We start from the raw sequence: 24,625 nt of genomic DNA, 5'->3' as shown, positions 1-24,625 counted from the left end.
TGCAGATCAGGAAGACGCCGGAGGCGCAGGGTCCAACGCTATCCTTGGTCGGGGGCCCTGGCGCTTCGGAAGGGGGTGGCGTCTGGCCGAGCGGGAACGCCCTCGCGTCTGCTGAGTCTTGGCAGACTGAGGGGCGGGAACGGCAGGTGCGGGCTTCGCTGGCTGCTGAGTCGGCGCAAGTTTAGGGCGACTTGAAGCAGCTGCGGAGCTGGAGCGCTTTGGCAGGAAGTGTCGCATGGCCTGTGACGCCTTCTGTGCCTCTGTGAAACGCTCAGCAAATCCTTCCACCGCAAGTCCAAAGAGGCCGTTGGGGGAAATCGGGGCATCAAGAAAGGGGACCTTGTCCGCGTCCTTGATTTCCGTTAACGTGAGCCACAGGTGGCGCTCGAGCACCACTAGGCTGGCCATGGACCTTCCTATCGCCTGGGCGGTGGTCTTGGTGGCACGCAGTGCCAGGTCTGTTGCACTTCTCAGCTCCCTGAGAATCGCAGGATCAGGCCCAGACTCGTCCATGGCAGAGAGGAGTTTGGCCTGATAGACCTGTAGAACCGCCATTGAGTGAAGCGCCGAAGCCGCCTGTCCAGCTGAAGCGTAGGAGCGTCCAGCGAGCGCTGAAGTGGTCCTGCATGGCTTGGACGAGTGGGTGGCCTTTGCTTTCCAACCGATGGCAGTGGGTGGGCAGAGGTGAGCAGCCACTGATTCATCTAGTTGAGGCATCCTCTCGTACCCCTTTTCTTCAGCGCCGTCAACTGTAGTGAGGGCGGATGAAGCGGAAGTACGGAGGCGAGCAGAGTAGGGGGCGCGCCAAGATCTCGTGAGCTCGTCGTGAACTTCAGGGAAGAACGGCGAGGGTCGCTGGGGAGGGGCCTGACGGCGCCCCGGCAGGAACCACTCATCAAGACGGCTGCGAGATGGCTCCTCTGGTGGAGACCACTCCAATCCCAGCTCTTCAACCGCCTTTGAGAGGACACGGAAAAGTTCGGTATCCATCCCGGCTTTGGCAGCGCTGGGCGCAGACGAACGCGGGGGGGCGGGGTCAGCCACTGAGCCCGACAGCTCCTCATCGTCCGAAGCTGCCAATGACATGCTGTCATCGGCCAGCTCTTCGTCACTTCCCCCGAACGAGACCAGATCGCTCGCACTTGCAGAGGGACGCTGGTCAGGTCGGGAAAAAAGGACGGGAGAAACCTTTCTGTGCGGCGAGAGCGAGGCACGCAGGCTCTGAGCCGACGTGAGCTCGTTCTCAGCCAGGCGCTGAGATCCTCTGCCCCGCTGTTTTTTCCTCACAGGTCCCTGGGAGGAAGAAAACGGGGAGGCGCGAGGGGCGGAGTCGCTCTCTGAAAAGAAAGCGATCCGCAAGCGCAGAGAGGCGAGACTGATGTTCTCGCAGTGAGAACAATCAGAGCCAGCAAGCGCGGCGTCTGCATGGGATTTCCCCAAACAGGACACGCACTCGCTGTGGCCGTCATCGGCGTGCAGGGGAGACCTGCACGAGCCGCAATGACGGCACGGCATTTGAAACAACGCCGATTTGCTCTTTTAGATAATGTGTGAGATTCGCCGGATGGCGGCAGCGAACAGGACCGGAACTGCCGCGATGCTGGAGCGCGAAGAAAAGGCGAATCAGCCAAGCAGTTCGAGGCCGCAGGGTCCAGCTGGCTTGTCAACGGCGAGCATGCTTCTGGGATCAGCGAGGCGAAGTCGTCGTCGCTGAAGGAGAAGAAATCTGAGGATCCTATGGCGAAACGGCCACTTATATAGCCAGATGCCCTGCCCATTCCGGCGGGCTTTGGCGGGCTCCGTCGCCATAGGCTCGTGCAGCTCCGCTGCAGACACACTGCACGAACCAATAGTCGTGCATTTTCACTGCGTGATTGAATAAGACTTCAGTTCAGGAGAAAAAAGGCTTTTTCCCATATGCGTCTTTATCAAGACGCAGTACGAGTGGAGTATCGACAGGGAACAGCGCAGCAGGGGAGGAGCAGCGATGTTTGCATACGAGATGTGAAAAGAGCGGAATATACACCCACAGACATGTCTACACTTTGTTGAACGTATTAAACAATGTATTAAGTGTATATGAGAAAAAAATAACCTAAAATATCGATCTTAGCAGGATAATATCGATCCGATACCAATACCAACATTGGTATCGATACTATCGATATTAGGAGCGATACGCCCATCAGACGTTTAGCCAACGTTCCGTGGGCGTGACGTCTGAGGCTGAGACTATAGCCCCTTTCATACTGCACGTTGGTCCCGGAAAATTGCCGGAGTGCCTTCTGTGTGAACGCAAACACGTCCCGGGATTGATTCCGGGATCGATCCCGGGTTGGGGACCTAGTAACATTGCCGGGTTCAGTCCCGGAACGAGCGCTGTGTGAACAAAAGCCGGATAGGGTGTGTCATAGTGATGACGCACCTTATCGTGTGACTGTTTTACCGGGTGTTTTGAAGGCAGATCAACGTTCGCAACGAAAAAATGTGCAAACTGTAATGAAGCAGAGATCAGGGAGCTCCCAACTATCCGCGCTGAAGCTGAGATCGTCGCCAGCTTTAGTGAAACGGAACGCCTCACATTACCTGTCACATCTGTCACATCTTTACGGGATGTGTGTGAACGCACACACATATTCCATAAAATCACTGGCAGTGTGAATGAACCAAACTCAAACGATCCCGGGACAAATCACGGAACACATTATCCGTGTATTTTCCGGAATCTCTGTGTGAAAGGGGCTTTCAAGGTTTGGTATAGTGTATGTGGTCCATTTTTAAAAAATGCATTAGAGCACTATTAGCACTACTCATTGGACATTTAATTTCCGAACTGTTATGTTATGTACTGAATATGGGTGGGCGATATACCGGTAGAGATTTTGGACTATTGACTATTGTAACGAGTGATTTCATGCCGTTAAAATGCAATCAACAGCAAAAGAGAACTCATTTCGCTATATATGCGCATGCTGTCTGAGAGACTGTTTCTGAGTGCTGCCAGAGAGGTGCACACACGTGAAGATGGTGCTAATAGAATGCGGGAGTATTGAACGTGAAGTTATTTTTGCCACTTTATAGGCAATGAACGGTTAAATACATACACTTGTATGTGTCAAAATGCCCGTCTTTGCAAGTATCCTTGTAAACACAGTAATTTAGGTCTTAAGAGTAAGCAAACAGCTGAGAAAGAAAACACGTGTAACAGTATATTGGATCCAGGCAGCTCTTAAAGTGACTGCAGTCTAATATTCCTGCTGTCTGTCATTCATGTTAATCAAACAACAAAAGAAAGAAAAGTTCTCACTGCCCTTGAATAAAGCACTTTTGTAACTTTAATAAGAATAAATATATATTTAATTTACACAGTGAAGAATAGGCAGTGTTTTTATAGTCTACATTTGATTACGTTATACATGTAGCATTTCTTATTTATTTGTTCTACTGTAGTTTTTTTGTCCTATTGCTTGTAATTAATTTCTGATTCTTATTTAATCACTGACTGTTTACTTGTGGTCAGTGAGCTTGAGTTTTTAAAAAAATAATTTTTTCATTTAGGCTATTTGTTTTTTGTGATATTGACACTGGTGACAAGACTTGTGACATTTCTATAGTATCAAAAATTCTGATATCATAAAGACCTTTTTTAAAGCAAAAACAACTATATTGTGATATATATCATTATAATAAAATAAAATTACTCATACCATGATATAAATATTTTGCTCATTATCGGCCACACCTAGTAAACAAAAACCTAACAACATCAACAAAGTAAAAAAATTACCAGATTGACGTTTATCTGTTTAGGATAAAACTGAATATGCTTTTCGAGACCCTGACTGGAAATTTAACTTTGAAAGTGTCATGAAATGCACATGAAGCAACAATGGCATTTTGTAGAAATGTTGCCACAGGCACTTTTTTCCACTGAGCTTAGGATAAATAATAAATAGTTCAAAATGTAATGTATAAATAATGCATATTTAAAACTTATAATTATAAAACGGATAGTTACGGTCCTTGATTCTGATTGGTTGAGCCACATTCGAAGGTTCCAACCACAACTGTTTCTGAGGAACTATATTGTTTGGTGGAAGAATACTGTTTTTATTAATATCATTACACTTATTTGCTCTATTTTATTTTGTGAAACCGTACTAAGTATATGGAATAACCATTTTATAAAAGCAATAAGCCCCGTGAAGCTGTGGTTTACAGTAAATTTATAACAGCTAAGGGGCATTGTTAGGCACGATGAGAAGCGGAGTAAAAAAAACCCTTAGCTGTTATAAATTCACTGTGAACCACGGCTTCACGGGGCTTATTGCTTTTATAAAATGGTTATTCCATATACTTAGTATGGTATACTTAGGAAAAAACTTTCTTGGGGCTTATTGCTTTATTTCATAATGTTTACCAATATGGATCTTGTATCCTATCACGACGCCACATTTGACACCACATACAATTTTTGCTTCAAAGACATAGTCTAAGAATTATATGGACTATTTTTCAGATTTTTGGAATTTGATAGCCACTGGTCACTGAATGCTTAAGGCATCAGCATTATTTAAAACATGCATCCAGTCATAAGGGCAATGGCAATTATTTTTGTGGAAACTCATCATCATTTTGAGTTGTTTGCAGGACAAACAAGAGATAAAGAGACAAGAGTGAAGTAGTGAGAAAGGTGTGTGTGTAGGGACAGGAAGGGGTGATTAATTAGTCTGATAGATTCAGGGCTGCTTAACGAGGCAGAGGATGAGTTCAGGAAGGGTCAGGGAAAAGGGGTGAGCCAGTGGTATTGTAATTATCCTTCCACCGACACAAATGCACACGCAGACACACTCCTCATGACATTACAGCGAGATTCCTTCCTGCTTTAGGCAAATATCATAGAATTTTTTCTTTTTCTTTTTCGACATGGTGACACACAGTGATGCATGTAATCATAACCTCAGTGGTCATTTCACTGGCATCCGGCTCAAATCAATGCTTACATGAAATGCATTTCAAAATGTTCTGGCACTCTAAAGTCAAGTCTTTGCTAAAATTTCTCATTCAGTCTGCTAAAATCTTGGTCTTGTGGTCAAAAGGCAAAGCTTTTAAGGCAGCGGTGATGTGCATGTTTTCAGAGAGGCTGTATGGTTAAACTCACTGTAATAGCATAAACAGCACTGCAAACACGTTCCGTAGACTGATGAGTTTTGCTTTGTTGTTTCGGCCTCTGAGGCACAGGCACAAACACTACAGATTTGAGGGACTTTGTCAGGTTTTTGTTAGGTCTGAGTATTAAACGAGGGGTGATTATGCCTTCAGTAATTATGGGGTGTCCCCTGAGTCTGTACCGATGAGCAACTCCAATTAGACAAACTGTCTGTAGGGTTTTAAATCAAGTCTCTGCCCTTCATTGTTTCTCTTTCCCTTTCAGTCACCAGCACAAACACGCATGCATGTATCTCATAGACAGAACACGCACACACGTTCACAGCCATTTTGTATTAATGGATTATTAATTAGCCACTGGTTTTGATGCGGCGTCTCTTGTTTGAGCTGTATTGAATAAAGCCACAGCTGGTAGAAGCCTCAGAGCGGAGAAATGGATGACGTTCTTCATCTCTCATAGTCTATTCATAAGCACCTCTTCTGCCTGCCAGTGATTGACCTTTTATTCTTTTACTTCTATATTTTCCTGTTTGTGCTTCTTTCATCAAGACTTTGATTTTTATTTGTGCCATGATGCATACCGCTACATCAAACAGTCCCCATATCTTAATATTCTCTAAAAAGACCTTCATCTCTTCATATCATAAGCCCTGATCCTCTCTCTCTTTCAACTCATGCTGTAGGCAATTCCACGAAATGGGGTATGAAATGGGCCTGAAACTCTTTTTATTTTTCAATAAATAGTCATTTAAATGAGGTGCTTAACCTTCTGAATATGTTGATCAATGGGCTGAAAAGATCAATCTATATGACCATTATATAAACAGTTTTTTTTTTTTTTTTTTTCTGTGGTTTGATATAATATCATAAATCTCATAAATACAATTTAATACTATCTAAATACAGTTTAAAACTCTGATTTGTGTGGTTTTACATTTTTGGTAATTCAAATATGCTAAAATTAATAACATTTTAAATTCTTTTAAAATAATTAAATATTAAATTAAAAAATACTTTTACTCTTTTTTTACTGTTTAATATCAGTTCAAATTATGATTTTGAACAAACACTCTCATTTTGAATATTCGTCATCAGTCGTCGCCCAAGTACTGTTCCAATAGAGTGGTGGCACTATGATGTCACTTTGTAGGCAAAAACCCAGAAACAAGTTAGCATTTTAGCACTTCCGGTTCCATCGTCCCAAAGTCAATAGGTTTTTTGAATGGGATTTTGGTTAAATCCCTTAAATAAGGTCTGTGGTTCACACAGGCTCAAGATACTTTCACGTTTTATTCTACGACATAAAACACACCAGTTACACCCCACTCGTGATTTTTTTAAACTGTTGTTTCTAAAAAAAGATGGTTGCTAACAAGTTGCTAAATGGGACTACAGGCGCTGTCGGAGACATTAAACGTCATCACGCCGAACAGTTTATCAATTTACAGTATTTTCCAGTTGTAGTATAATTTGTAATTCAATTAATTGCATTTTCTATTGTTGTTCGACAATGTTTTTTTGATTTCCCCCGAAATGCGACAAGTCTTCGGATGGAAGATGCTCAAGTTTATCGCTTACTGGTATGGAGACTCTGGGTTCAGACCATAAGGTAAACTCATATTATGATTATTACATGTAAACACCACATTTACCAGCTTTACGTGGTGAAAGTGAAACTTGAATGATGCATAGTGCTTAAAGCCACGTTAAAATTAAATGTTCACTGCCACAAGAAGATTTTCCTAGAAGCAAGGATAAAATAACATTTTGTGTACCCACCCTAACAAAACGATAGCTGAAATGTCGTACTTTGTTCACTAAAATAAGTTTAATTTTACCATATCCAAAAACGCGTTCACTCTGCTGTTATTTAATAGATTAAATGCACTAGAATTTTATTGAATAGTACGTGGAGACATGCTTTTAATTAAAATATTCATATTAATCAAGGAATTATTGACTTTTAATGCACCTCATTTCGAAATGTACAGAAATACGTGCTTTCAAATGTCCTTTAGTTAAGATTATTTAATTTATTCACTATACTATTTGTTACTAATGTCTCATTTCAGTTTTAGTTTGTCTCTAGTTTTGTATTTATTCCAGTTTATATGAAAAGGTTCATGTAGCGTGGATTAACATGGTTAATGGTGGTGGTGGTGGTGGTGGTGGTGACGCTGAAGGCGAGCGACCGTGGTGCTGTAGTTCATTTATAGCCTAAGTTTAGCTTTTTAGTTCTGGAGCTTTTATTTCGGCTTCAAAATTCGTCAAAGCTATACTGTTTTGTGAAGATTATCTTGATGGACAAAACGTGTAAGTTTCATGAACTATGATTGAACACAGAACTTATTATTTGCGATAATCCAAAAGCCTATGGAAAAATCCTATTGGCTTTTTGTCGAGGGAACCAGATTCATGCTAACAGCCGATCCGCATACAAAGTGACGTCATAGTTCCCCCACTCTATTCAAAGTGCCAAGTACAGTTAAAATCCCCGGATGTGTTCTTGCTCTGCCCCTTTTATCAAGGATGCATCCAGAGGTGACTTGGGTGAACTTGAGGCAGCCAGTACCCAGAATGCATTTCGCACCAATCAGCGAGCGTCAATGGCAGAGGGGAAAATTGCAAAAATAGCTAAATATTACTATTATTGTGTCATGAAATGCCGTATTTCAGGTGAGAATGTAGTTGTTTAAAACTCAAATCTGCAGTTTATTTATAAAGATAGCGCCTATTTGAACATTTGTTTCGTCGATTTCGGAGACGTGAGCTCACACAATCACTGGGCGCTCTGCTCATGTATCCGCCAAGAGTAGCCTCACCGCAGCTAGTCCTTCTGACATTTGCCGCTGGCTCTCTGTAGTGGTTAAACATGAGGTAAAATTCGTTTTGGGTATATCTAACAGGCAATCTTTGGTCTCATGAATCTATAATGTCTTCCAGGTCATATCGTTTTGGCTGAGCACAAAGTTATGTTTCATAAATTGTTTATTAATCGTAATACAGCGCTTACTTTGTTAACGTGACTGAATTGTTTGCTTTTGTCTTTATTTCCTATTACATAAGTCTCTTATACTTTAAACTTATACTTTTATAATGGCTATTATTGTTCATTAAAACCGACATTTAACAAAAAAGGCAGAGTTGTGCTATATTTCATTTGATTATACAGTGAATCAGAGTATATGTGCACATACCTAAACCACATATTAATGTTTTATATTTTTAAAATGAAAACGAAAAGAGGTCTGTGTTTTATATTTTGAAGAAAACGAAAAGGCAGTGGTGTTTGATATTTCATTTTATTGTAATGCCTGTACGCCTTGCATGAACCACAATTTTGAACAAAAACAAAAGGAGGCATTGGTGTTTGATATCGTATTTCGTTGTATTGTAATACAGTGTAGCTAAAGCCCAATTTATACTTCTGCGTCAAACCTACGCCGTAGCCTACGCAGAGACGCACAGGCCTGCTCCGTAACCTACGCCGTACCTGACGTGCACCTCTCCAAAAATCTAACAGCGCGTCAATTCTACGCAGACCGCAAGCGCTGTGATTGGTCTGCTAGTACCCCTCCCTCCGTATGCACTTGTGTTTTGTGTGTTTATGAGCACTGTAATATAGCTTAATGTCACACCTTCTTATTTAAAATAAAACAAAGCAAAGAACAAGTGTCTTATCATTTATTATACTATAGCATTATACATCAGTAGTTGTCCGCGACAAACAATCTTGATCTGCCGTGGTACACGTGCTTGTGGAGATTGAAAGAATGCCATCTTCTCCTGTTCGTTGTTGTCTCCTTTTTGTAGTTTTAAATAATGATTTAATGATTTGATATTTATTTACCGCCGTCACGGCTATGCTTCTTCGACGAGCCGCTTCTTCTTCTGCTTTTGCCGTGGTACTGCGGGTTCACAAGCAACATGCCAGTGGACACTGCAGGCTAGCGGTCCGCGTGTGTACCGGGCATGTTGCTTGTGAATTGACGCGCTGTTAGATTTTTGGAGAGGTGCACGTCAGGTACGACGTAGGTTACGGCGCAGGCCTGTGCGTCTCTGCGTAGGCTACGGCGTAGGTTCGACGCAGAAGTATAAATTGGGTTCAAGGCGAGCTGACTGACGTTATCAAGTACACTGCTAAGCCACGCCACCCTTAGTTACTGTTGCTCCCTCAGACAAACAAACCGAGTTGCTCACAATGACAGCTGCAGTGTGAAAAACCTTGTCCTACGATGTTTTTGCACAATTTTGGACACAGAAGGCCACCAAATGGGAATTAAATATTCCATGGCTTAAAATCATCTAGTGTGTGGACAGCATAAACTGAACATCCAATCAGAATTCTCACTCGTGCCGACGGCCTCGACGCCGATTCAACATGTTGAATCAGGCAAACTTCCGCTGACATAAGCCCAACGAGAGCAGACTTGTGGAAAACAGCAAACAAACTAGCCCGACAGATGCTCACCGACGGCCCGATGTTGCCCGATGTTGCCCGATGTTGCCCGATGGCCGACCGTCGGCCAGGTGTGTCTCGGCCTTATCCGAACTTTGCTTTAAAAAAGCAAACCATATTCACAGAGAGTATGTTACCAGTATGATCTGTGTACTGTCATATTTCTACTACCAAATATGTTTATGTTTGAGCCGTGATGACAGTAGGCATTTCATGTTCATAGTAAACACATCTATCTTTAGCTAGTGTGTCACCCAGACATCTTTTTAAACCTCAGTTGATAGTGAAGGCAGGAGAGCGTGGGAGCGTTTCAAAGCTAAAATAATGTAGTTTATCTCCTGTGCTGCTGCATGGATTTATCAAACCACAGACCGAATTTTAGCTGAAGCCCAAACTGATATTTTCTTATGCAGAGAAATTCACAGAATCTGTTTTTGAGTGTTGAATTGAACTGTAGCGAAACCACAGGTTTTCTGTCACTTTGAAAGAACACAGTAAACGCAACACACACAGAGAAACTAAAGTAGCCTAATACTGTGTCTCTGCTGAGGTACAATCCAATATCAAACTTGAGTGAATTCTGATGAAGAGCGATGTTTCTAAAACTCAGGTGTGTGATTAAATGATCTTTGTTTTGGTGATTGATGGTCTTTATCATATTTTTGCACACCAGCTCTGTACATTCATTCATCCACATATGACCGTTCTTCCCTTCACTTCCTTTCTCTGCATGCATCCCATTTCCTACAGCTCCTCCTCCTGTTATCCTCTCACCCATTTCGTTCTCTATATTTTTGTACCTCATTTCCTCTTCCTTTGAAAGACTATTTTCTTTGTGGCACTTCATTTGTGTTGGCTCTTTTGGCTTAGCCTTTGTGCTTCATTTCAGTCTCTTGTCAGTGAAAAAAAAAAAAAAAAAAAAGCGAAAGTGCTCCTTTCATAAGAAATTACCTGATAGTAACTGCAAATTGCTGTAAATGTATTATTAATTCAACATTTCTTCCCTTCACAGTTTGTGTCTGTGTGTTCTGTACAAAGTGCCAGGAAGTATTAAGACTGAAATTTACAGTTTCACTGATGAGTCTTTGGTGGATGGTCATTTTCTGCCTGACTGCCCAGAACAGAGTGAGCTAATGCTATTGCACTCACAAAACTGAACTAACTCCTCACCAGTGGCTTCAGTGTGCTTGGATGGATGGAATGCTGGATAGAGAATGACAGGCTGACACAGTGGGTATATGGATAGATAGATAGATGGCCAAAAATATTATCACAATATTTTTTCCATATCACACAATATCGATATTTACCACCACAATATTGATTTACTGTTATTGGCGAAGGAAATACTTTCCACATGTTTGATAGACCTTGAGAATAAATGTAAACATAACTTTCTTTGTTTACAATTAAATTCCACAGAGTGAAATACCTTTTAATTAAGGGCTCCATAAAATCATGAATTCTTTTTTTCCATTTCTGAATTCTGTTTCATGATTCAAAACAAATTTATAAAAAATGGTGTCTAAATAAATGTAATTAATAAAACTTTGACAGTTTGATCACGCTTTTAAAATGTAATCAATTGAAATTAATTTACAACAAAACTTTGCATTTTTATTGTCAAGCAAGATGCTGCACATGAGAAATGTATAAATTAATTGTATGATATTCCTTAAATTATCATTATTATTATTATTAGAGAATTATATTTTTGTATAAAAAGTAATATATTTCTGTCATAATTTCTTCAAGTTAAACCGGACTTTTATTTAGATGGGTTGTTGTGAAAAGTTTTCAGTTTTACTTTCAGTTTCAGTGGGCCTCCTTTATGAAACAAACGTATGACAGAAAAGTGGGCAAAACTTGGCATTTATCAATATGGACATGAGTGGTGGCTACTACTAAATGTCATATGCGATGACTAAAATGACTAAACGACTAAAGGTCTCAGCTCATGTATGTAAGTTTTTGAGTTACCTGAACTTGCATGCAGCATAGTAAATCTGGCGGAGAATTACAGCATTTTGTTCATTTATATTATTTTCCTGACCGACAACCCAAGCTCATTAGTCGATCGTTAACCAGTCAGATTAGAATGTAATTTTTTTCAGGGCTTTAGCCCTGTGTGCGAATAGCAGCATAAACAACAGACCAGGATTCACATATCGTCACATCATGCACCTGCAGCGCTTCTGTGAATGAAGAAAAATATAAATTAAATCTATAAAAGGAACAAAATAAATAGGAGTACACAAAATATATTTCTCTTAAAGGAACACGCCACCGTTTTTTCCATATTCCACTATGTTCTTCCCTCAACTTAGACGAGTTGATACGTAACTCTCCCGTCTCAGTGCGTGCACTCAATCGCTCTAGCGCGCGGTTCCACTATGCTAGCATTTAGCTTAGCACCGTTCATTCTTTAGGATCCAAACAGGGATGAATTTAGAAGCTACCAAACACTTCCATGTTTTCCCTATTTAAAGGTGCTGTATGTAGGATTGACACCGAGTGGTTGAACTAGGTATTGCAGTCCAAATTCAAAATATTGGAGACGGTTTTTTTTCACCCGGCCCCTCCTCCTCAGACATGACGCACACGCAGGTTGCCAGATTAACGACACCAACAGGAACGAGCGCACATGCTGATGAATACAATTAAATACGCTGTGTTTTCCGTCAACTGGCAACCCGCGGTGCCAAAATACAATTGGGTGTGCTCACGGCTGTGTGTGTGCACTTTGGATGGGTTAAATGCAGAGCACAAATTCCGAGTATGGGTAACCATACTTGGCCACATGTCACATCACTGTGTCACGAATGCATTTATTTCTTAAAATCTTTATCTTTATTTTATTAAACCCATCTGAACCCTCACACGCACACAAGCAACATTAGTTCTAGTGCTGCTTGACATTTGAGCTATTCATCATCAAACTAAAATGCAGTCAATCAAACAAACGTTTGGAGCGTGCAGCGCCAAAATGTTACAAATATGGCATAAATGGAAACATTTGGATACTTGTCAAATGAGAGAGGCTCGTGAGCCCAATGCCGTTTCAGTTTTGCTTGAGTTTGTGTGCTGTTTATAATAAATGCCACTAGCCTATAGCGTGATTTTTTTTATATATATATATTATAGTTTAATATATAGTTTTATAGCTTATTTTGTCATTCTTGTTCTGTTATATCGTTAAATGTAAAGGATTTGTTGTGGAGTGAACAGAACTAAATAGGCTAAATCATGTTTATGTTTGTAAAGGTTTCCTTATATTTACCGGTATTTAATATACATAAAAATTAATGTAACTGTATGCAGGTACAAGGTTAACGGGTGTTTTTGGAGTAATATCAGTTTCTCTTTCATGAGATTACTTGCTCTTTCTGACCGGTTTTTGTTTCTCTGTGTCGTAAACTCTAGGGGCAAGGCTTCTAAACCGGGGTGTTTTTAGGGGCATGATATTCAAATGACGATTGTTTTCAGCCGCCACATTTGTGACCCTGAACCACCAGTCATAAGTTTTTTTTTGTTTTGTTTTTAATTAAGATTTATACATCATCTGAAACTGAATAAATAAGTTTTCCAGTGATGTATGGTTTTTTAGGATCGGACAATATTTGGTCAATATACAACTATCTGAAAATCTGAAATCTGCAAAAAAAACCTCTCGATATTGAGAAAAATCGCCTTTAAAGTTGTCCAGATGAAGTTCTTAGCAATGCACATTACTAATCAAATATTACATTTTGATATATTTATGGTAGGACATTTACAAAATATCTTCATGGAACATTATCTTTACTAATGATTTTTGGCAAAAAATAAAAATCGATAATTTTGACCCATACAATGCATTGGCTATTGCTACAAATATACATGTGCTACTTATGACTGGTTTTGTGGTCCAGGGATCAACATTTATCAACATACGATCATTCATAAAATAAGATTGGTGGCATACGAATGCACACATGAACCCTGATGTAAGTTGATTTGTGAGCACGGATCTGCGCTTGTTTCTACATTAGATTGATAAATGAGGCCCAGTGTGTCCAGTAGTTTTTGTGTGTGTGTGTGTGTAAAGCTGGTGAAGTGAATCTCAGGACAGCTCTGGAGTGGAAGTGTTCAGGTCCTCATACATTGAAACAAAGACATTAGGTGTGTTTGACTTGAAGTGGCGCTGCCCAGAACGATCAGTGAATCAGTGAAAGCATAAGGTCTGCTCTCTTATGGCTCTCGCGGTACTGGGATGTCATACACTGATCATTCTGCGCAGCGCCGCTTCAAGTTGAACACACCTAATGAAATTAGTGGCCGTCACGTGTGTATCATTCATTCACACAGAGGCACACAGAACATACAGGCTTATTAGCAACATGCACTGACTGGCTTCTGTCGCCTTTATTTCTGCTGTGTGACAGGCTGTCAGATTAATCCAAATTGAGTAAAAATGTCCAGAGTTTATCAACATAAATTTTAATGCAATCTCGATATGATAATGTTTATCACCGAACCCTAATGGATGGATGATGATGGATGTAGTGTTGTAGAAATTAAACTGTTTTTCATCAGCGTGTCAACTGAAAACACTGTCAGTGATTGTTAAGCTCTTGTGCTGTTCTCAAGAGCTCATCGCACTCATGCCTTCCAGTGAAATCACTCAGTTGAGCTTAGTGGAATAAGCCCATTCAATTATCTCACAGGGTCCATTAGCATGTAACGGAGGAAAGCCAATACTTTTAAGGCTTTTGTTGTCAGTTTTATTCCTTGGGCCTGATCCTCTGAATGTCTGTCTCTTCTTCAGGTTACTCCTGGCCCCTCCCTGCATCACTGTGTCCCATGTGGATCTACTTGGATGTTCTCTTTTCCACCGCCTCCATCATGCACCTGTGCGCTATCTCGCTGGACCGTTATGTGGCCATCCGTAACCCCATCCGACACAATCGGTCAAACTCACGCTCCCGCGCCCGGGCCAAGATCACAGCCGTCTGGACCATCTCAGCAGGTACACCTGATGCCATTAACATGCGGGCATGACACTGTGCTGTAGTGTGACGTGAAGCCATTATTATTAGACTGTTGTGAACAGAATGCCATGATATACGTTATTATTAGACAGTATCAACCACTGACTCTGCTTTCAGAAAATCCTAGAAAATGTTGCTTATTGGCTTGAGATGACCTTGGCTGTTCAGAGCCGCTGCTAAAACGAAGAGTGTTCCAAAGAGGGTCTTTAAGCGTTTATGTGCACTTGAATCTGAATTGCTTTTGGGACTAGAGAAATCAGTGGCTAATAAACCTCCATGCCTTTTGTCATTCACCAGAGGAAAGGCGATTGAATACATGAGTGGGGGAGAGAGTTGGGTATCTGTAAATGAGAAGTAAAACTGCAGCAATATTCAGTTATATTATAGATTGGAGCTGAGAGGCAACAATGAAACCTGCAGTAGTGAGTGCAGCTTCATCAGTATCCTGCTGATTATGTCAATGGAGCACCACAAGGAAGAAATAATTGAGAAGAGAAGAAAATAGCATAATGGAAAGCTAAAAGTATATGAATTTTACAGGTCTGGGTCATTGAATGCTGAAGTCATGAATATTTGCAGCATCTCCACATCTCAAATCATGTGTTGTGTTTAATAGCATACTCTGGTGGAAAGGACATTTGAAACATTTGTGAAATAAAATGGCTCCATCTATGCTAAGACTAATTTCATTTCGTGGATCGTAAAATACCCACAAATAACTTCTTTTTTTTTACACTTTTCAAGCTTGCTCTCAATAAAAATAGTGATATTTACCTTTATTTTTCTTGTTTTCTTCATATCATGTCTTAATGTTGCCTTGGTAAACAAGTACACAAAAGTTTGATAAAATGTATATTAAAAATGTATAGAATATATACTGTATGTATGTATGTATATATATATATATATATATATTTTTTTTTTTTTTTTATGAGATATTTGTTTATTTATTAATAGACTTTACTATTGCAAGAAAAACTCCAAAGTAACAAAAAAAAATAGCAATAGCAATAATAATGAAAGCATGGAAAAAAAGTTTTAGTGTGACCTTCATATAAATGAATAAAAATAAATCTATTAGTTTTAATAAAAATCAACCTTTGCTGTGCCTGAAGAAATGCCCAAGCTCTGCATTAAAATATCACTGATGTTCTTCAAAATGACCTCAGACCAGCCCTGTAGTTCAAGCTGCATGCAGGACAGACAGAAAAGGAATATTACGAGCACAAAATGTAATAAAGTGAATGCCACAATGCCATTTACATCACAGTAATGCAAAAAGAAAAACAAAACAGTCTAATGAAACACATTTATAATGCAAAGCCAAAATAACTAAAGTCAATAGAGGCCGATATAGAACTAAAGTATCTGCGCTAATAAAATGGTTAAACTGTAGACGGTACACTTTTGGATCCCAGAACTCCAGTCTCAAGCCTGTGTGAGCTTCAGGGTGGTCAAAGAGCTGAGAGCCAGTGCTGCTTTAAAGTGAAGAAGACTTTCAGATGGTAATTACGTGTCATTTGGGGATCAAAGTAGATCTACTAACATTTCGGAGATTAGGGCTCTTTGAGCATGAGTCAGATGCTTTTCAAAAAACAGAAAGTCTGGTTGTTAAGACTAAAAAGTGATTTTCTAATTATCAGTTGAGAAGCCACTTAGCACTGAGATAGCATAAACATGCAGAATTAGCTAGTTTTTGTAGTGGAACATATGATTGGTGTTATTATTCCTGCATTAAATAGTCCATTTATCCATCCATCCAAGTATTTGTAATGCAAACAAAACAGATAAACCATATTCCCCTCTCATTCTGCTTTAAGGCAAGACATTTTAGACAAAACCATTGTTTGTTTTTTTTTCAAGCACTGGTCATTTGTGAGATTTTAGCCTGCTATTCCATAACACGTCTTCTTTAAGAAAAGTGGAACGAAAGCAACCAAAATACACAGTTAAAATACAAATATTTGTTTTATTACACTTCATCTATTTGTCTTTAGATTTTAATTACAATACATATTTTTTTTACATTTTGTTACATTTCCTCAATTTTTTTTTCTCATGCACTGAGCCAGAAATCTCAACTTCAGAGGTACTTGCAGCAAACTTTGCAGTTCAATTGCTATATTCTGAAGGTTTTTTCCAAATGAGTTTGTTCATATATAATTCACCTGATTTAAAACATGTTTTTTTTTTCTTCTTCTGGCTGTTGACAGTATTTATTGATTTAAAAAGATCCTTTCTGTAAAAACCTTAAACTCTAATATGTCAACAAAATGAAACAAGTATCCTGAACCTTGGAAATATATGCCAATTAGTGCATATTTGATAAGATTATGTCTTATCTACATCTTAAAAATGACATTTCAGACAACTTGTAATCGACTGAGAATTATGGTGACATCAAAATTTGTACCCGGTTTACCTCTGGTGTCTTGCCTTAAGTCAGTCAACACATAACATCTATAACTGAGATGACTGTGAATAAATCCATTGTGGAGACGCAACCCTTAGAGGTTGAGAGCTGTCAGTGGATTTGAGCAACGCACCATCACAATTTACATTATAATGCTGCTTTTCCTACTTTCAACTCTGTTTACTCTGATCTCCAGATAAGAAATGTGATGCCAGAGGAGGCTGATAGTGACTAAGATAAAGTAACCCCACTCTAAACTCACTTTTGAAGGAGAAACCTTACTGATATATATTTTTAATCTCCTCATCTTCCTCTCAGATTTTGACACACAGCGACAGCCATTTTTTACACTCTGCGGTTCTTATCATAATCATCCAAGGCCTGCAGTTATCCATAGATGCCAGACACATCGTCCAGAAGCACAGGGTCCATCATGGCACACCTCCCCCACCCCCACCCCCACCCCGTCCTTCCCAGCTCGGTTTCCCCCAACAAACCCCAGAGATCAGACACGATTTGCAGAGATTTACTGTTGCCATGGAGATGTCTTATCACCATGGCAGTTTCACTGAAAGTTTGTCCTTGAGCGATACAAGCTTTCCATTTGCAAAATGCTAGCGGTAATGTGAAGTATATCATATCCAACATTAAACAGACTGAACGCTAGTGGTCGTAAATAGTTGTGTTATTGAGGTTTCGCCTCTAAACTGTTATAGGCAACGAGAGAAACAAAGTCCCATCAATTACTGTGAAGTAACCCAAAGGCATGTGACAAAGACGGACATTTTTGCTGCCTAACCATAAGCAATGTGTCTAAGTCGAATAATATGAGCCTGTCCTTGAACAAGAGATCCATCAATCACAGGGTTCCCATTGAGCTGCCCAGCATGTTTTTCATAAATATACGCCACCTGCACTCTCACTTTGAAAATGTTTAATGACTTGTAAATAAATGATGTATTAGTGCCTGAAACAATTAATGGAAAGTGTTTACATATGATTACGAGCCAAGAGCTATTTGAAGATTATCATTATCATTGAAACAAGATGTGATGATTGGATATCAGACAGAATGTGTGCTGTTGAACTGATGTTTGTGTACAGCTGTGTTTGTGTGTGTTTTTCCTTGGAGTTAAGAGATGGTTTATAGACTAATACATTTCTTAGATTTTAGCGTTAGTCACCTGTTTACAATAAGTGATATTCCTTTATATAAGCAAACCTTTTCTAGTCCAAATGAATTGTATGGCTTGTTATCTTATGTTATGTAACCCACACTTTTCCATGAATAAAAAAAATAATAAAAAAAATCACAGAACAGAATTAAATGTCCAATTTTAAAAGTATGTTAATGAAATTAAAAAGAAACAAATGAATTGTAAGTTGATGGCACGATTATAGCAATTCTACTATTTATCAGGCTACTAAATAACAATATTGGTGAGGTTGATTATGATGATGATGATGATTATTATTAATGGCAGTGAATCACTTTTTTATAGTTTTGTATACAAAAATGATCAATTAAGAGGATCTTTTTCATCATTTACTGATAAAAATATCACACAGTTAATATCACATTGTTAATAAATTGTAATATTGCTTTATACTAGTGCCGTCAATTGATTAAAAAAAGTAATCGCGTTAATCACAGTCATGGACTGTGATTAATCATGATTAATCACAAATTTAAAATACTAGGATTTACCTGTAAATGTGTTGAAAAAGAAATGCATGACAAACTAGTTTAAGGAAACAGAACCTTTCACACTTCTGCCAGGTATGAGACATAATCCTTATTATTCTTTTGTTTTTATTCAGCCATTATCAGCCTTTATACTGGCAATAAAACGTTTACCAAGCCACATCGCTTCAATCCCAGTATACATTTACCCAACTATTATCAAAAGTATTTCTAAATAAATACAACAAATCATTTCTTGCGACCTTACGTGAAGTATTATGACAAAATGCATTATAAAGAATTGAACCTGTTCTAACATGCTACATAAGACAATTTATGAGATTAATAGTACACTTTTACTCAGAACTCACTTCAAACCACCATTGAGTGTTTGTAATAACTTCCTTTTACGATCACATGTGGAATTTGGTCGTTTATTGTTGTTAAAATATGCTATTTATAGCCTTTTATATCGCTGCACAAATTAGCATTTCAGATGTACACATTCACTTCGAGAAAATCACATACAGACCATATCTATCGTAATCGTGTGTTTATTATCAAATATAATCTATAGTGGCTGTTGTCATGTTTATTTCTGCTGAAACTTACGTTGTTTGTGATGTTACAACCGCCTCTCCGTTCTTAAGTTGCCAGGGATACATTCCAAGTATAATACACATTCGTAAAAGGATCTATTTTTATTTTTATTTGTCTATATACACTTTGGGCGGCCGCGGTACATTAAAAAATTAGCCCAAAAAACTGCAACCCACGGCTCTGTAATTTTTTCCCGCGATTGTATTTTCAAAATAAACCACTTGTGCCGTTACCCTGGCAACACTGGAGCTGTACCCTCATCACACAATGATAGATAACCTTCCGCGCTGCGATGACGGGAAGAAGTTGGGGTCAAACCTTATCAAATGATTAATCTGCGTTAAAAAATATTAACACGTTAAATTTTTTTGATTAATCGCATGCGTTTTCACGCGTTAACGTTGACACCCCTACTTTATACATTATTATTATTAATCACTGTGAACCTTATTTTGATTGTGAACATAAATTCTCAATTAAGAGGGCATTCCTTTACCCCATTTAGTGAGGTAAATTACAACAGAATGAAAGATTTACTGTATGTCAGATTTTCTAACTGTATTAACACCATTAAAAAGAATAAAGAATTGCATGTTAACGTGTTATCTAAAGCTGTATTATTTATAGCACTACATGAACTATTATTAATTTATGTCTGCTTGTGCAAATTGACTGCATGCAAAAAGGACACAAATAGAACATCTGCATGTGTCATAGACAAACTGCAGGTCACACAACTTTGCTGCTTTTGTGTTTTGTGTGAAATAAGCAACTGTCATCATTTCTCCTCTGTTGTTGGGTTTCTTTGCCACTTTGTTTTTTGATTTGTCACAATTTCTGCCAACTAAACTAAACTACAAATGTACCTTCTTCCCCCTGTCTTTCTGCAGGCATCTCCATGCCAATTCCAGTGCTGGGTCTGCGCGATCACACCAAAGTTTTCAAGGATGGCAGCTGCCTATTGACTGACAACTCTTTCGTGTTGATTGGGTCCTTTGTGGCCTTCTTTGTGCCATTGACCATTATGGTGGTGACCTACTTCCTGACTATCAGCGCTCTGCAGAGTGAGGCCACTCTCTGCCTTGACCAACTGGTGCCCAGGCCCAAATGGAGCGCAGGATTCACTCTCAACTTCCTCCCCGGACCCTCATTCTCGCCCTCAGAGAAAAAACTGTTCTTGCGGCGCTCGTTGAGCCGTGAGGCGGGGGCAGAGTCGGGGGTTGTGATGCCACCCTTTGGACGGCACACTGTGCAGTCCATCAGCAACGAGCAAAAAGCCTCCAAAGTTCTGGGCGTGGTTTTCTTCCTGTTCGTGGTCATGTGGTGTCCATTTTTCATCACTAATGTTTTAGCGGTGGTTTGCGAGCCAGCGACGTGTGATGCTGACTTGATGAACGGACTGTTGAATGTGTTTGTGTGGGTCGGTTACCTTTCCTCCGCCGTTAACCCACTGGTTTACACGCTCTTCAACAAGACTTACCGCTCAGCCTTCGCCAGATACATCCGATGCCAGTTTCATGAGGAGAAGAAACCGCTACAACTAATTCTGGTCAACACCATTCCACCGCTGGCCTATCAGTCCACACAGCTGCCGCTCACTGGATCAATAGGCAATGGGGATTTCTCTCTGCCCCTTCCCAATAAAAACCACCACCTGTCCAAATGCAGCAAAAATGAGAGTGTCAGCTGCTTGTGAATTCACTTGGTGAACTCACAAAATGCCAGCTGTAACCCTGGATTTTCTTCTGGGTTTCATGTTTGGCATTCTCTCCATCTTACCTCTACAGAAATCAGCTCCGATTGGTCTAAGGTATTAGTATTCAAAGCCCAACTGCATCTATGAATGAACGGCTTCACAGTCCATGACTTTATCACAGGGTACTGATACATCAAAAGACCTTCGTCTGATCGGGATCTGTCCTGACCATAAATGTCAGTTGAATCAATGGGATAAAACTTCTCTGGTTATAAAAATTGTATATAGGTGTTAAGTCAAAGTTTTGGTTTGATGTCAAGACTTATATTTTTTTTTATGTAGCACTTTATATGCCAGAGAGTGAAGTCTAAATTCATGGGAGATCAGCAGTGTTTTGTTTACAGCGTCTGGTTGTTGAAAACGAGTGTGGATAAAAGTTGTGATGTGACTAGTTTTTGTACTGCGTCAAACGATTGAGATGCTGTCGCCTCATTTGTATAAGCTGACTCGTGTGCTGCTGGTTTATCATTTTAGCAGACATTTGTATTCTCTGAATCTAGACACAGAAGCTCTCTTGAAGGACAAGATACTGGTTTTTGGACCTTACCTTTAAAAGTATGAAACAAACAGTGTCTGCGGTCAATGAAAAAGGACCACTTTTATTAATTATTAGAAGTGTCTTTTTAAATTATTCCTATTATAGGATAAGAACTAAAAAAAAAAAAACTATAGAAGCCTGTTTCCACTTCAGAGTAAAAAATAAAAGAGGTAAATATAAAGCTACAAAACGAGATACACTACCGTTGGGTGACTAATATTTCTTTTTGAAAAAAAAAAAAATCTTATGATCACAAAGGCTGCATTTACTTGATCTAAAAATAGTAATATTGTGAAATATTGTTATAGTTTAAAAATAACTGTTTTCTATCGTAATGCATTTTAAAATGTAATTTTTCATGTGGTGGCAGAGCTGTAGCCTTCAGTGTCACATGATCCTTTAAACTAATATGCTGATTTGGTGATCAAGAAATAATTATTTTTATTATCAATGTTGAAACAGTTGCTGCGTAATATTGTTGTTGAAACCGTTCATTTTTTCAGTGTTCCTTGATGAATAGAATGTAAAAAAAAAAAAAACAGCATTTGAAATAGAAATCTTTGGTAACATGCTGAATGTTGCTTTTGGGCTATTTAATGCATCCTTGCTGAATAAAAGTATCGGTTTCTTTAAAAAACAAATGTGCAGTGCATAAAGTATGTATGGTACTGTATAAATCCACAGTTGTTACAAAATTACATTGTGAGAAATAATGACACTTATTTTATGAATTACTTATTTTTACTCTGATGTGGAAATGGGCTTCCATAGAAACCTTCTCAGATAAATATTTTGAAAAGACAACAATCCAGATTAGAAAGCATGCTGTTTGAGCAGTATTTTCTGGTGGTAAACATAAGCTATTTTGGTCTACCAGCAGGACCAGCCCCAAACTACAGGAAACCAGCATAAACCAGCCTGGCGCAGCATGAAAAGTCTAAGCTTTTCATTTTAAAAGGGAACTAAGTATCCGCTTTTCACCTTGTCATTTGGACCTATCAAAAACTATTTCTGAGACCTTTTGGAGTTGCACATATTGTTCAGATAGTGGCAGTATTCAAACCCAACACTTACATTTGTCAGATTTGAAGTTCTTTGAAAACATGCTTTCAAGAACACCTGTAAGTTTTTGGTTTTGAAAATGTACCTCTGGATTCAGGGTTCCATGGCAACACGAGGGGTTCAGATCTCAGCAACTTGTGAAAACCTCTGATCTGTTTTCTGATTCTATTTCCAGTGTCTAAATTGACAGTGGTGTTGTTGTTGTTGTTATGGTGATGGTCATAAACTTGTTTGCAGACATTGAATGAGTCATCTCTGTTTCATCTTTCTGAGTGGATAATTATGCCAGGTATATATGTGTATAGGTGCAGTATTTAGCTGCCCTCATTCCAGTATATCAAAGATATATTAAGCAGCCTGACAGCCAGAGCTGTAGATAAACATTTGTAACTCAGTGTTCCAGAGAACATTGTTTTTCTAGGGTTTTCTGCCAGCCTCTGTATTTATAAAGTCCACCGCTTGACCTGAATGGTTATAATTTGGCTCTGTTATGGCTGGCCATGACAGTAAGAGCATGAAGTTACATTAAGACACACTGCACATGAATAACTCAATGAAAGAATGTAGAAGCTGCACATTTTAAATGAATGTGTAGCAAAAAAATTCAGAAGACAATGGGAGCTGTTCAGTATTTAGTCCATAAAACCATGGTAGATAAACATGACTCGAAAAAACAACAACAAAAAAATACTATCCTACAACCCCATAGAAAAATCCTGAGAGAACACGTTGTGAATTAGCCTTTCCGGTTAGCCTAGACAGAGTGAAACAGCTTTCATTGTCCTTTCAACATAACTATCCTGTACTTCTGACACCGAAAACAAAATAGTGAGAGCTTAATACAGTATGTGCCAGAGATTCCATTAAACGTCACAAAAGCATCAAAGTGAAGAGCGCAGACTCAATCGCTGCTATTATACACTAGATTTTGGACATTCCATGGAGCTGACAGAAGTAGACACAGAAAGTATTTTCATTATGCTGGGTCTCCCCTGAGTCACTACAAGAAATCATGAATATGAATGAATTTTTGTACAATGTAAAACAACCAGTTGTGAGAAAAAGTCATGTTCCATCAGCCGCAGGGTGATTTGCCAATTACCCGCAGGCTCAGACCAGCTGTCTGAATCACCACAATATGTTTGCAGTTGTGTGAGAAACTGTGTGAGGAAAAATGGTACAAAAACAAATACATGGAAAAAAATGTTCTGAATTGAAATTTCTACAATACTGATTTGCAATATCGAAATATGAATTTAATAATGCTTGAGTAAAATTTGAAATAAATAACTAGTTATACTTGTTAGTTAAACCTGCAGTTCATAACTTTTTTTGGTTAAAAATGAACCAAAATCAATTTCTGGGCAAGTACATAACCAGCCAGTGTTCAAAACTATCTCCTTACCTTAGCCTGATTCACAACGGCCAGAGGTGGGCAGTAACGAAGTACATTTACTCCATTAAATCTACTTGAGTAAATATCTGGAAAAAAATATACTTTTAAGAGTAGATTTAAAGATGGTTACTTTTTTTACTTTTCAAGTACATTTCTAACGAAAAAAACGTTACTTTTACTTCACTACATTGGGTGGCGTTCTTCTCGTTACTTTTTATTATTTAATTTTTTTTTACAATTTGTATGCATGTTGAGGAGAAACACGTAGTTTATTCCAAGCGCGCTGTGTCTTTTATCTGGGGCATGAACAATGCCCCATTTGTAAATGAATCACTCTTTTGAGTCGATTCTGTTCAAGGCCTTGAACAAATAAGCCTGCAAAAGGTTGAGTTACGCATATAACTGCTGTTCCCAGAAGGAGGGAAACAAGGTACAACACATGACTATGGGATATCGCGCTCTTGCGGCATCTGTTGAAGACACCTATATTCATGCCTGAAAGGCTAATGACGCATGAC

At 39.1% G+C, this 24,625-nt stretch overlaps 1 protein-coding gene across 3 annotated transcripts in view; it reads left to right on the top strand.

Moving 5' to 3' along the window:
* htr2aa (5-hydroxytryptamine (serotonin) receptor 2A, genome duplicate a) overlaps positions 1-22,721 on the top strand; it is a 44,207-nt gene extending 21,486 nt beyond the window's left edge. For 2 of the 3 annotated variants that reach the window (XM_058787427.1, XM_058787426.1), the window contains 2 exons: positions 14,436-14,636; positions 20,246-22,721. In XM_058787427.1, coding sequence (XP_058643410.1) covers positions 14,436-14,636; positions 20,246-21,051 — 1,007 coding nt within the window. In that variant the 3' untranslated portion in view covers positions 21,052-22,721. Of the gene's footprint in view, positions 1-9,685; positions 9,700-14,435; positions 14,637-20,245 lie in introns of those variants that run through there. The other variant, XM_058787428.1, reaches the window with a different exon arrangement.
* The last annotated feature ends 1,904 nt before the right edge of the window (positions 22,722-24,625 follow it).

Source organism: Onychostoma macrolepis, chromosome 09 (assembly GCF_012432095.1).
Source record: "Onychostoma macrolepis isolate SWU-2019 chromosome 09, ASM1243209v1, whole genome shotgun sequence".
Classification (NCBI taxonomy): Eukaryota; Metazoa; Chordata; class Actinopteri; order Cypriniformes; family Cyprinidae; genus Onychostoma; species Onychostoma macrolepis.
This window is presented reverse-complemented; position numbering and strand designations above follow the sequence as displayed.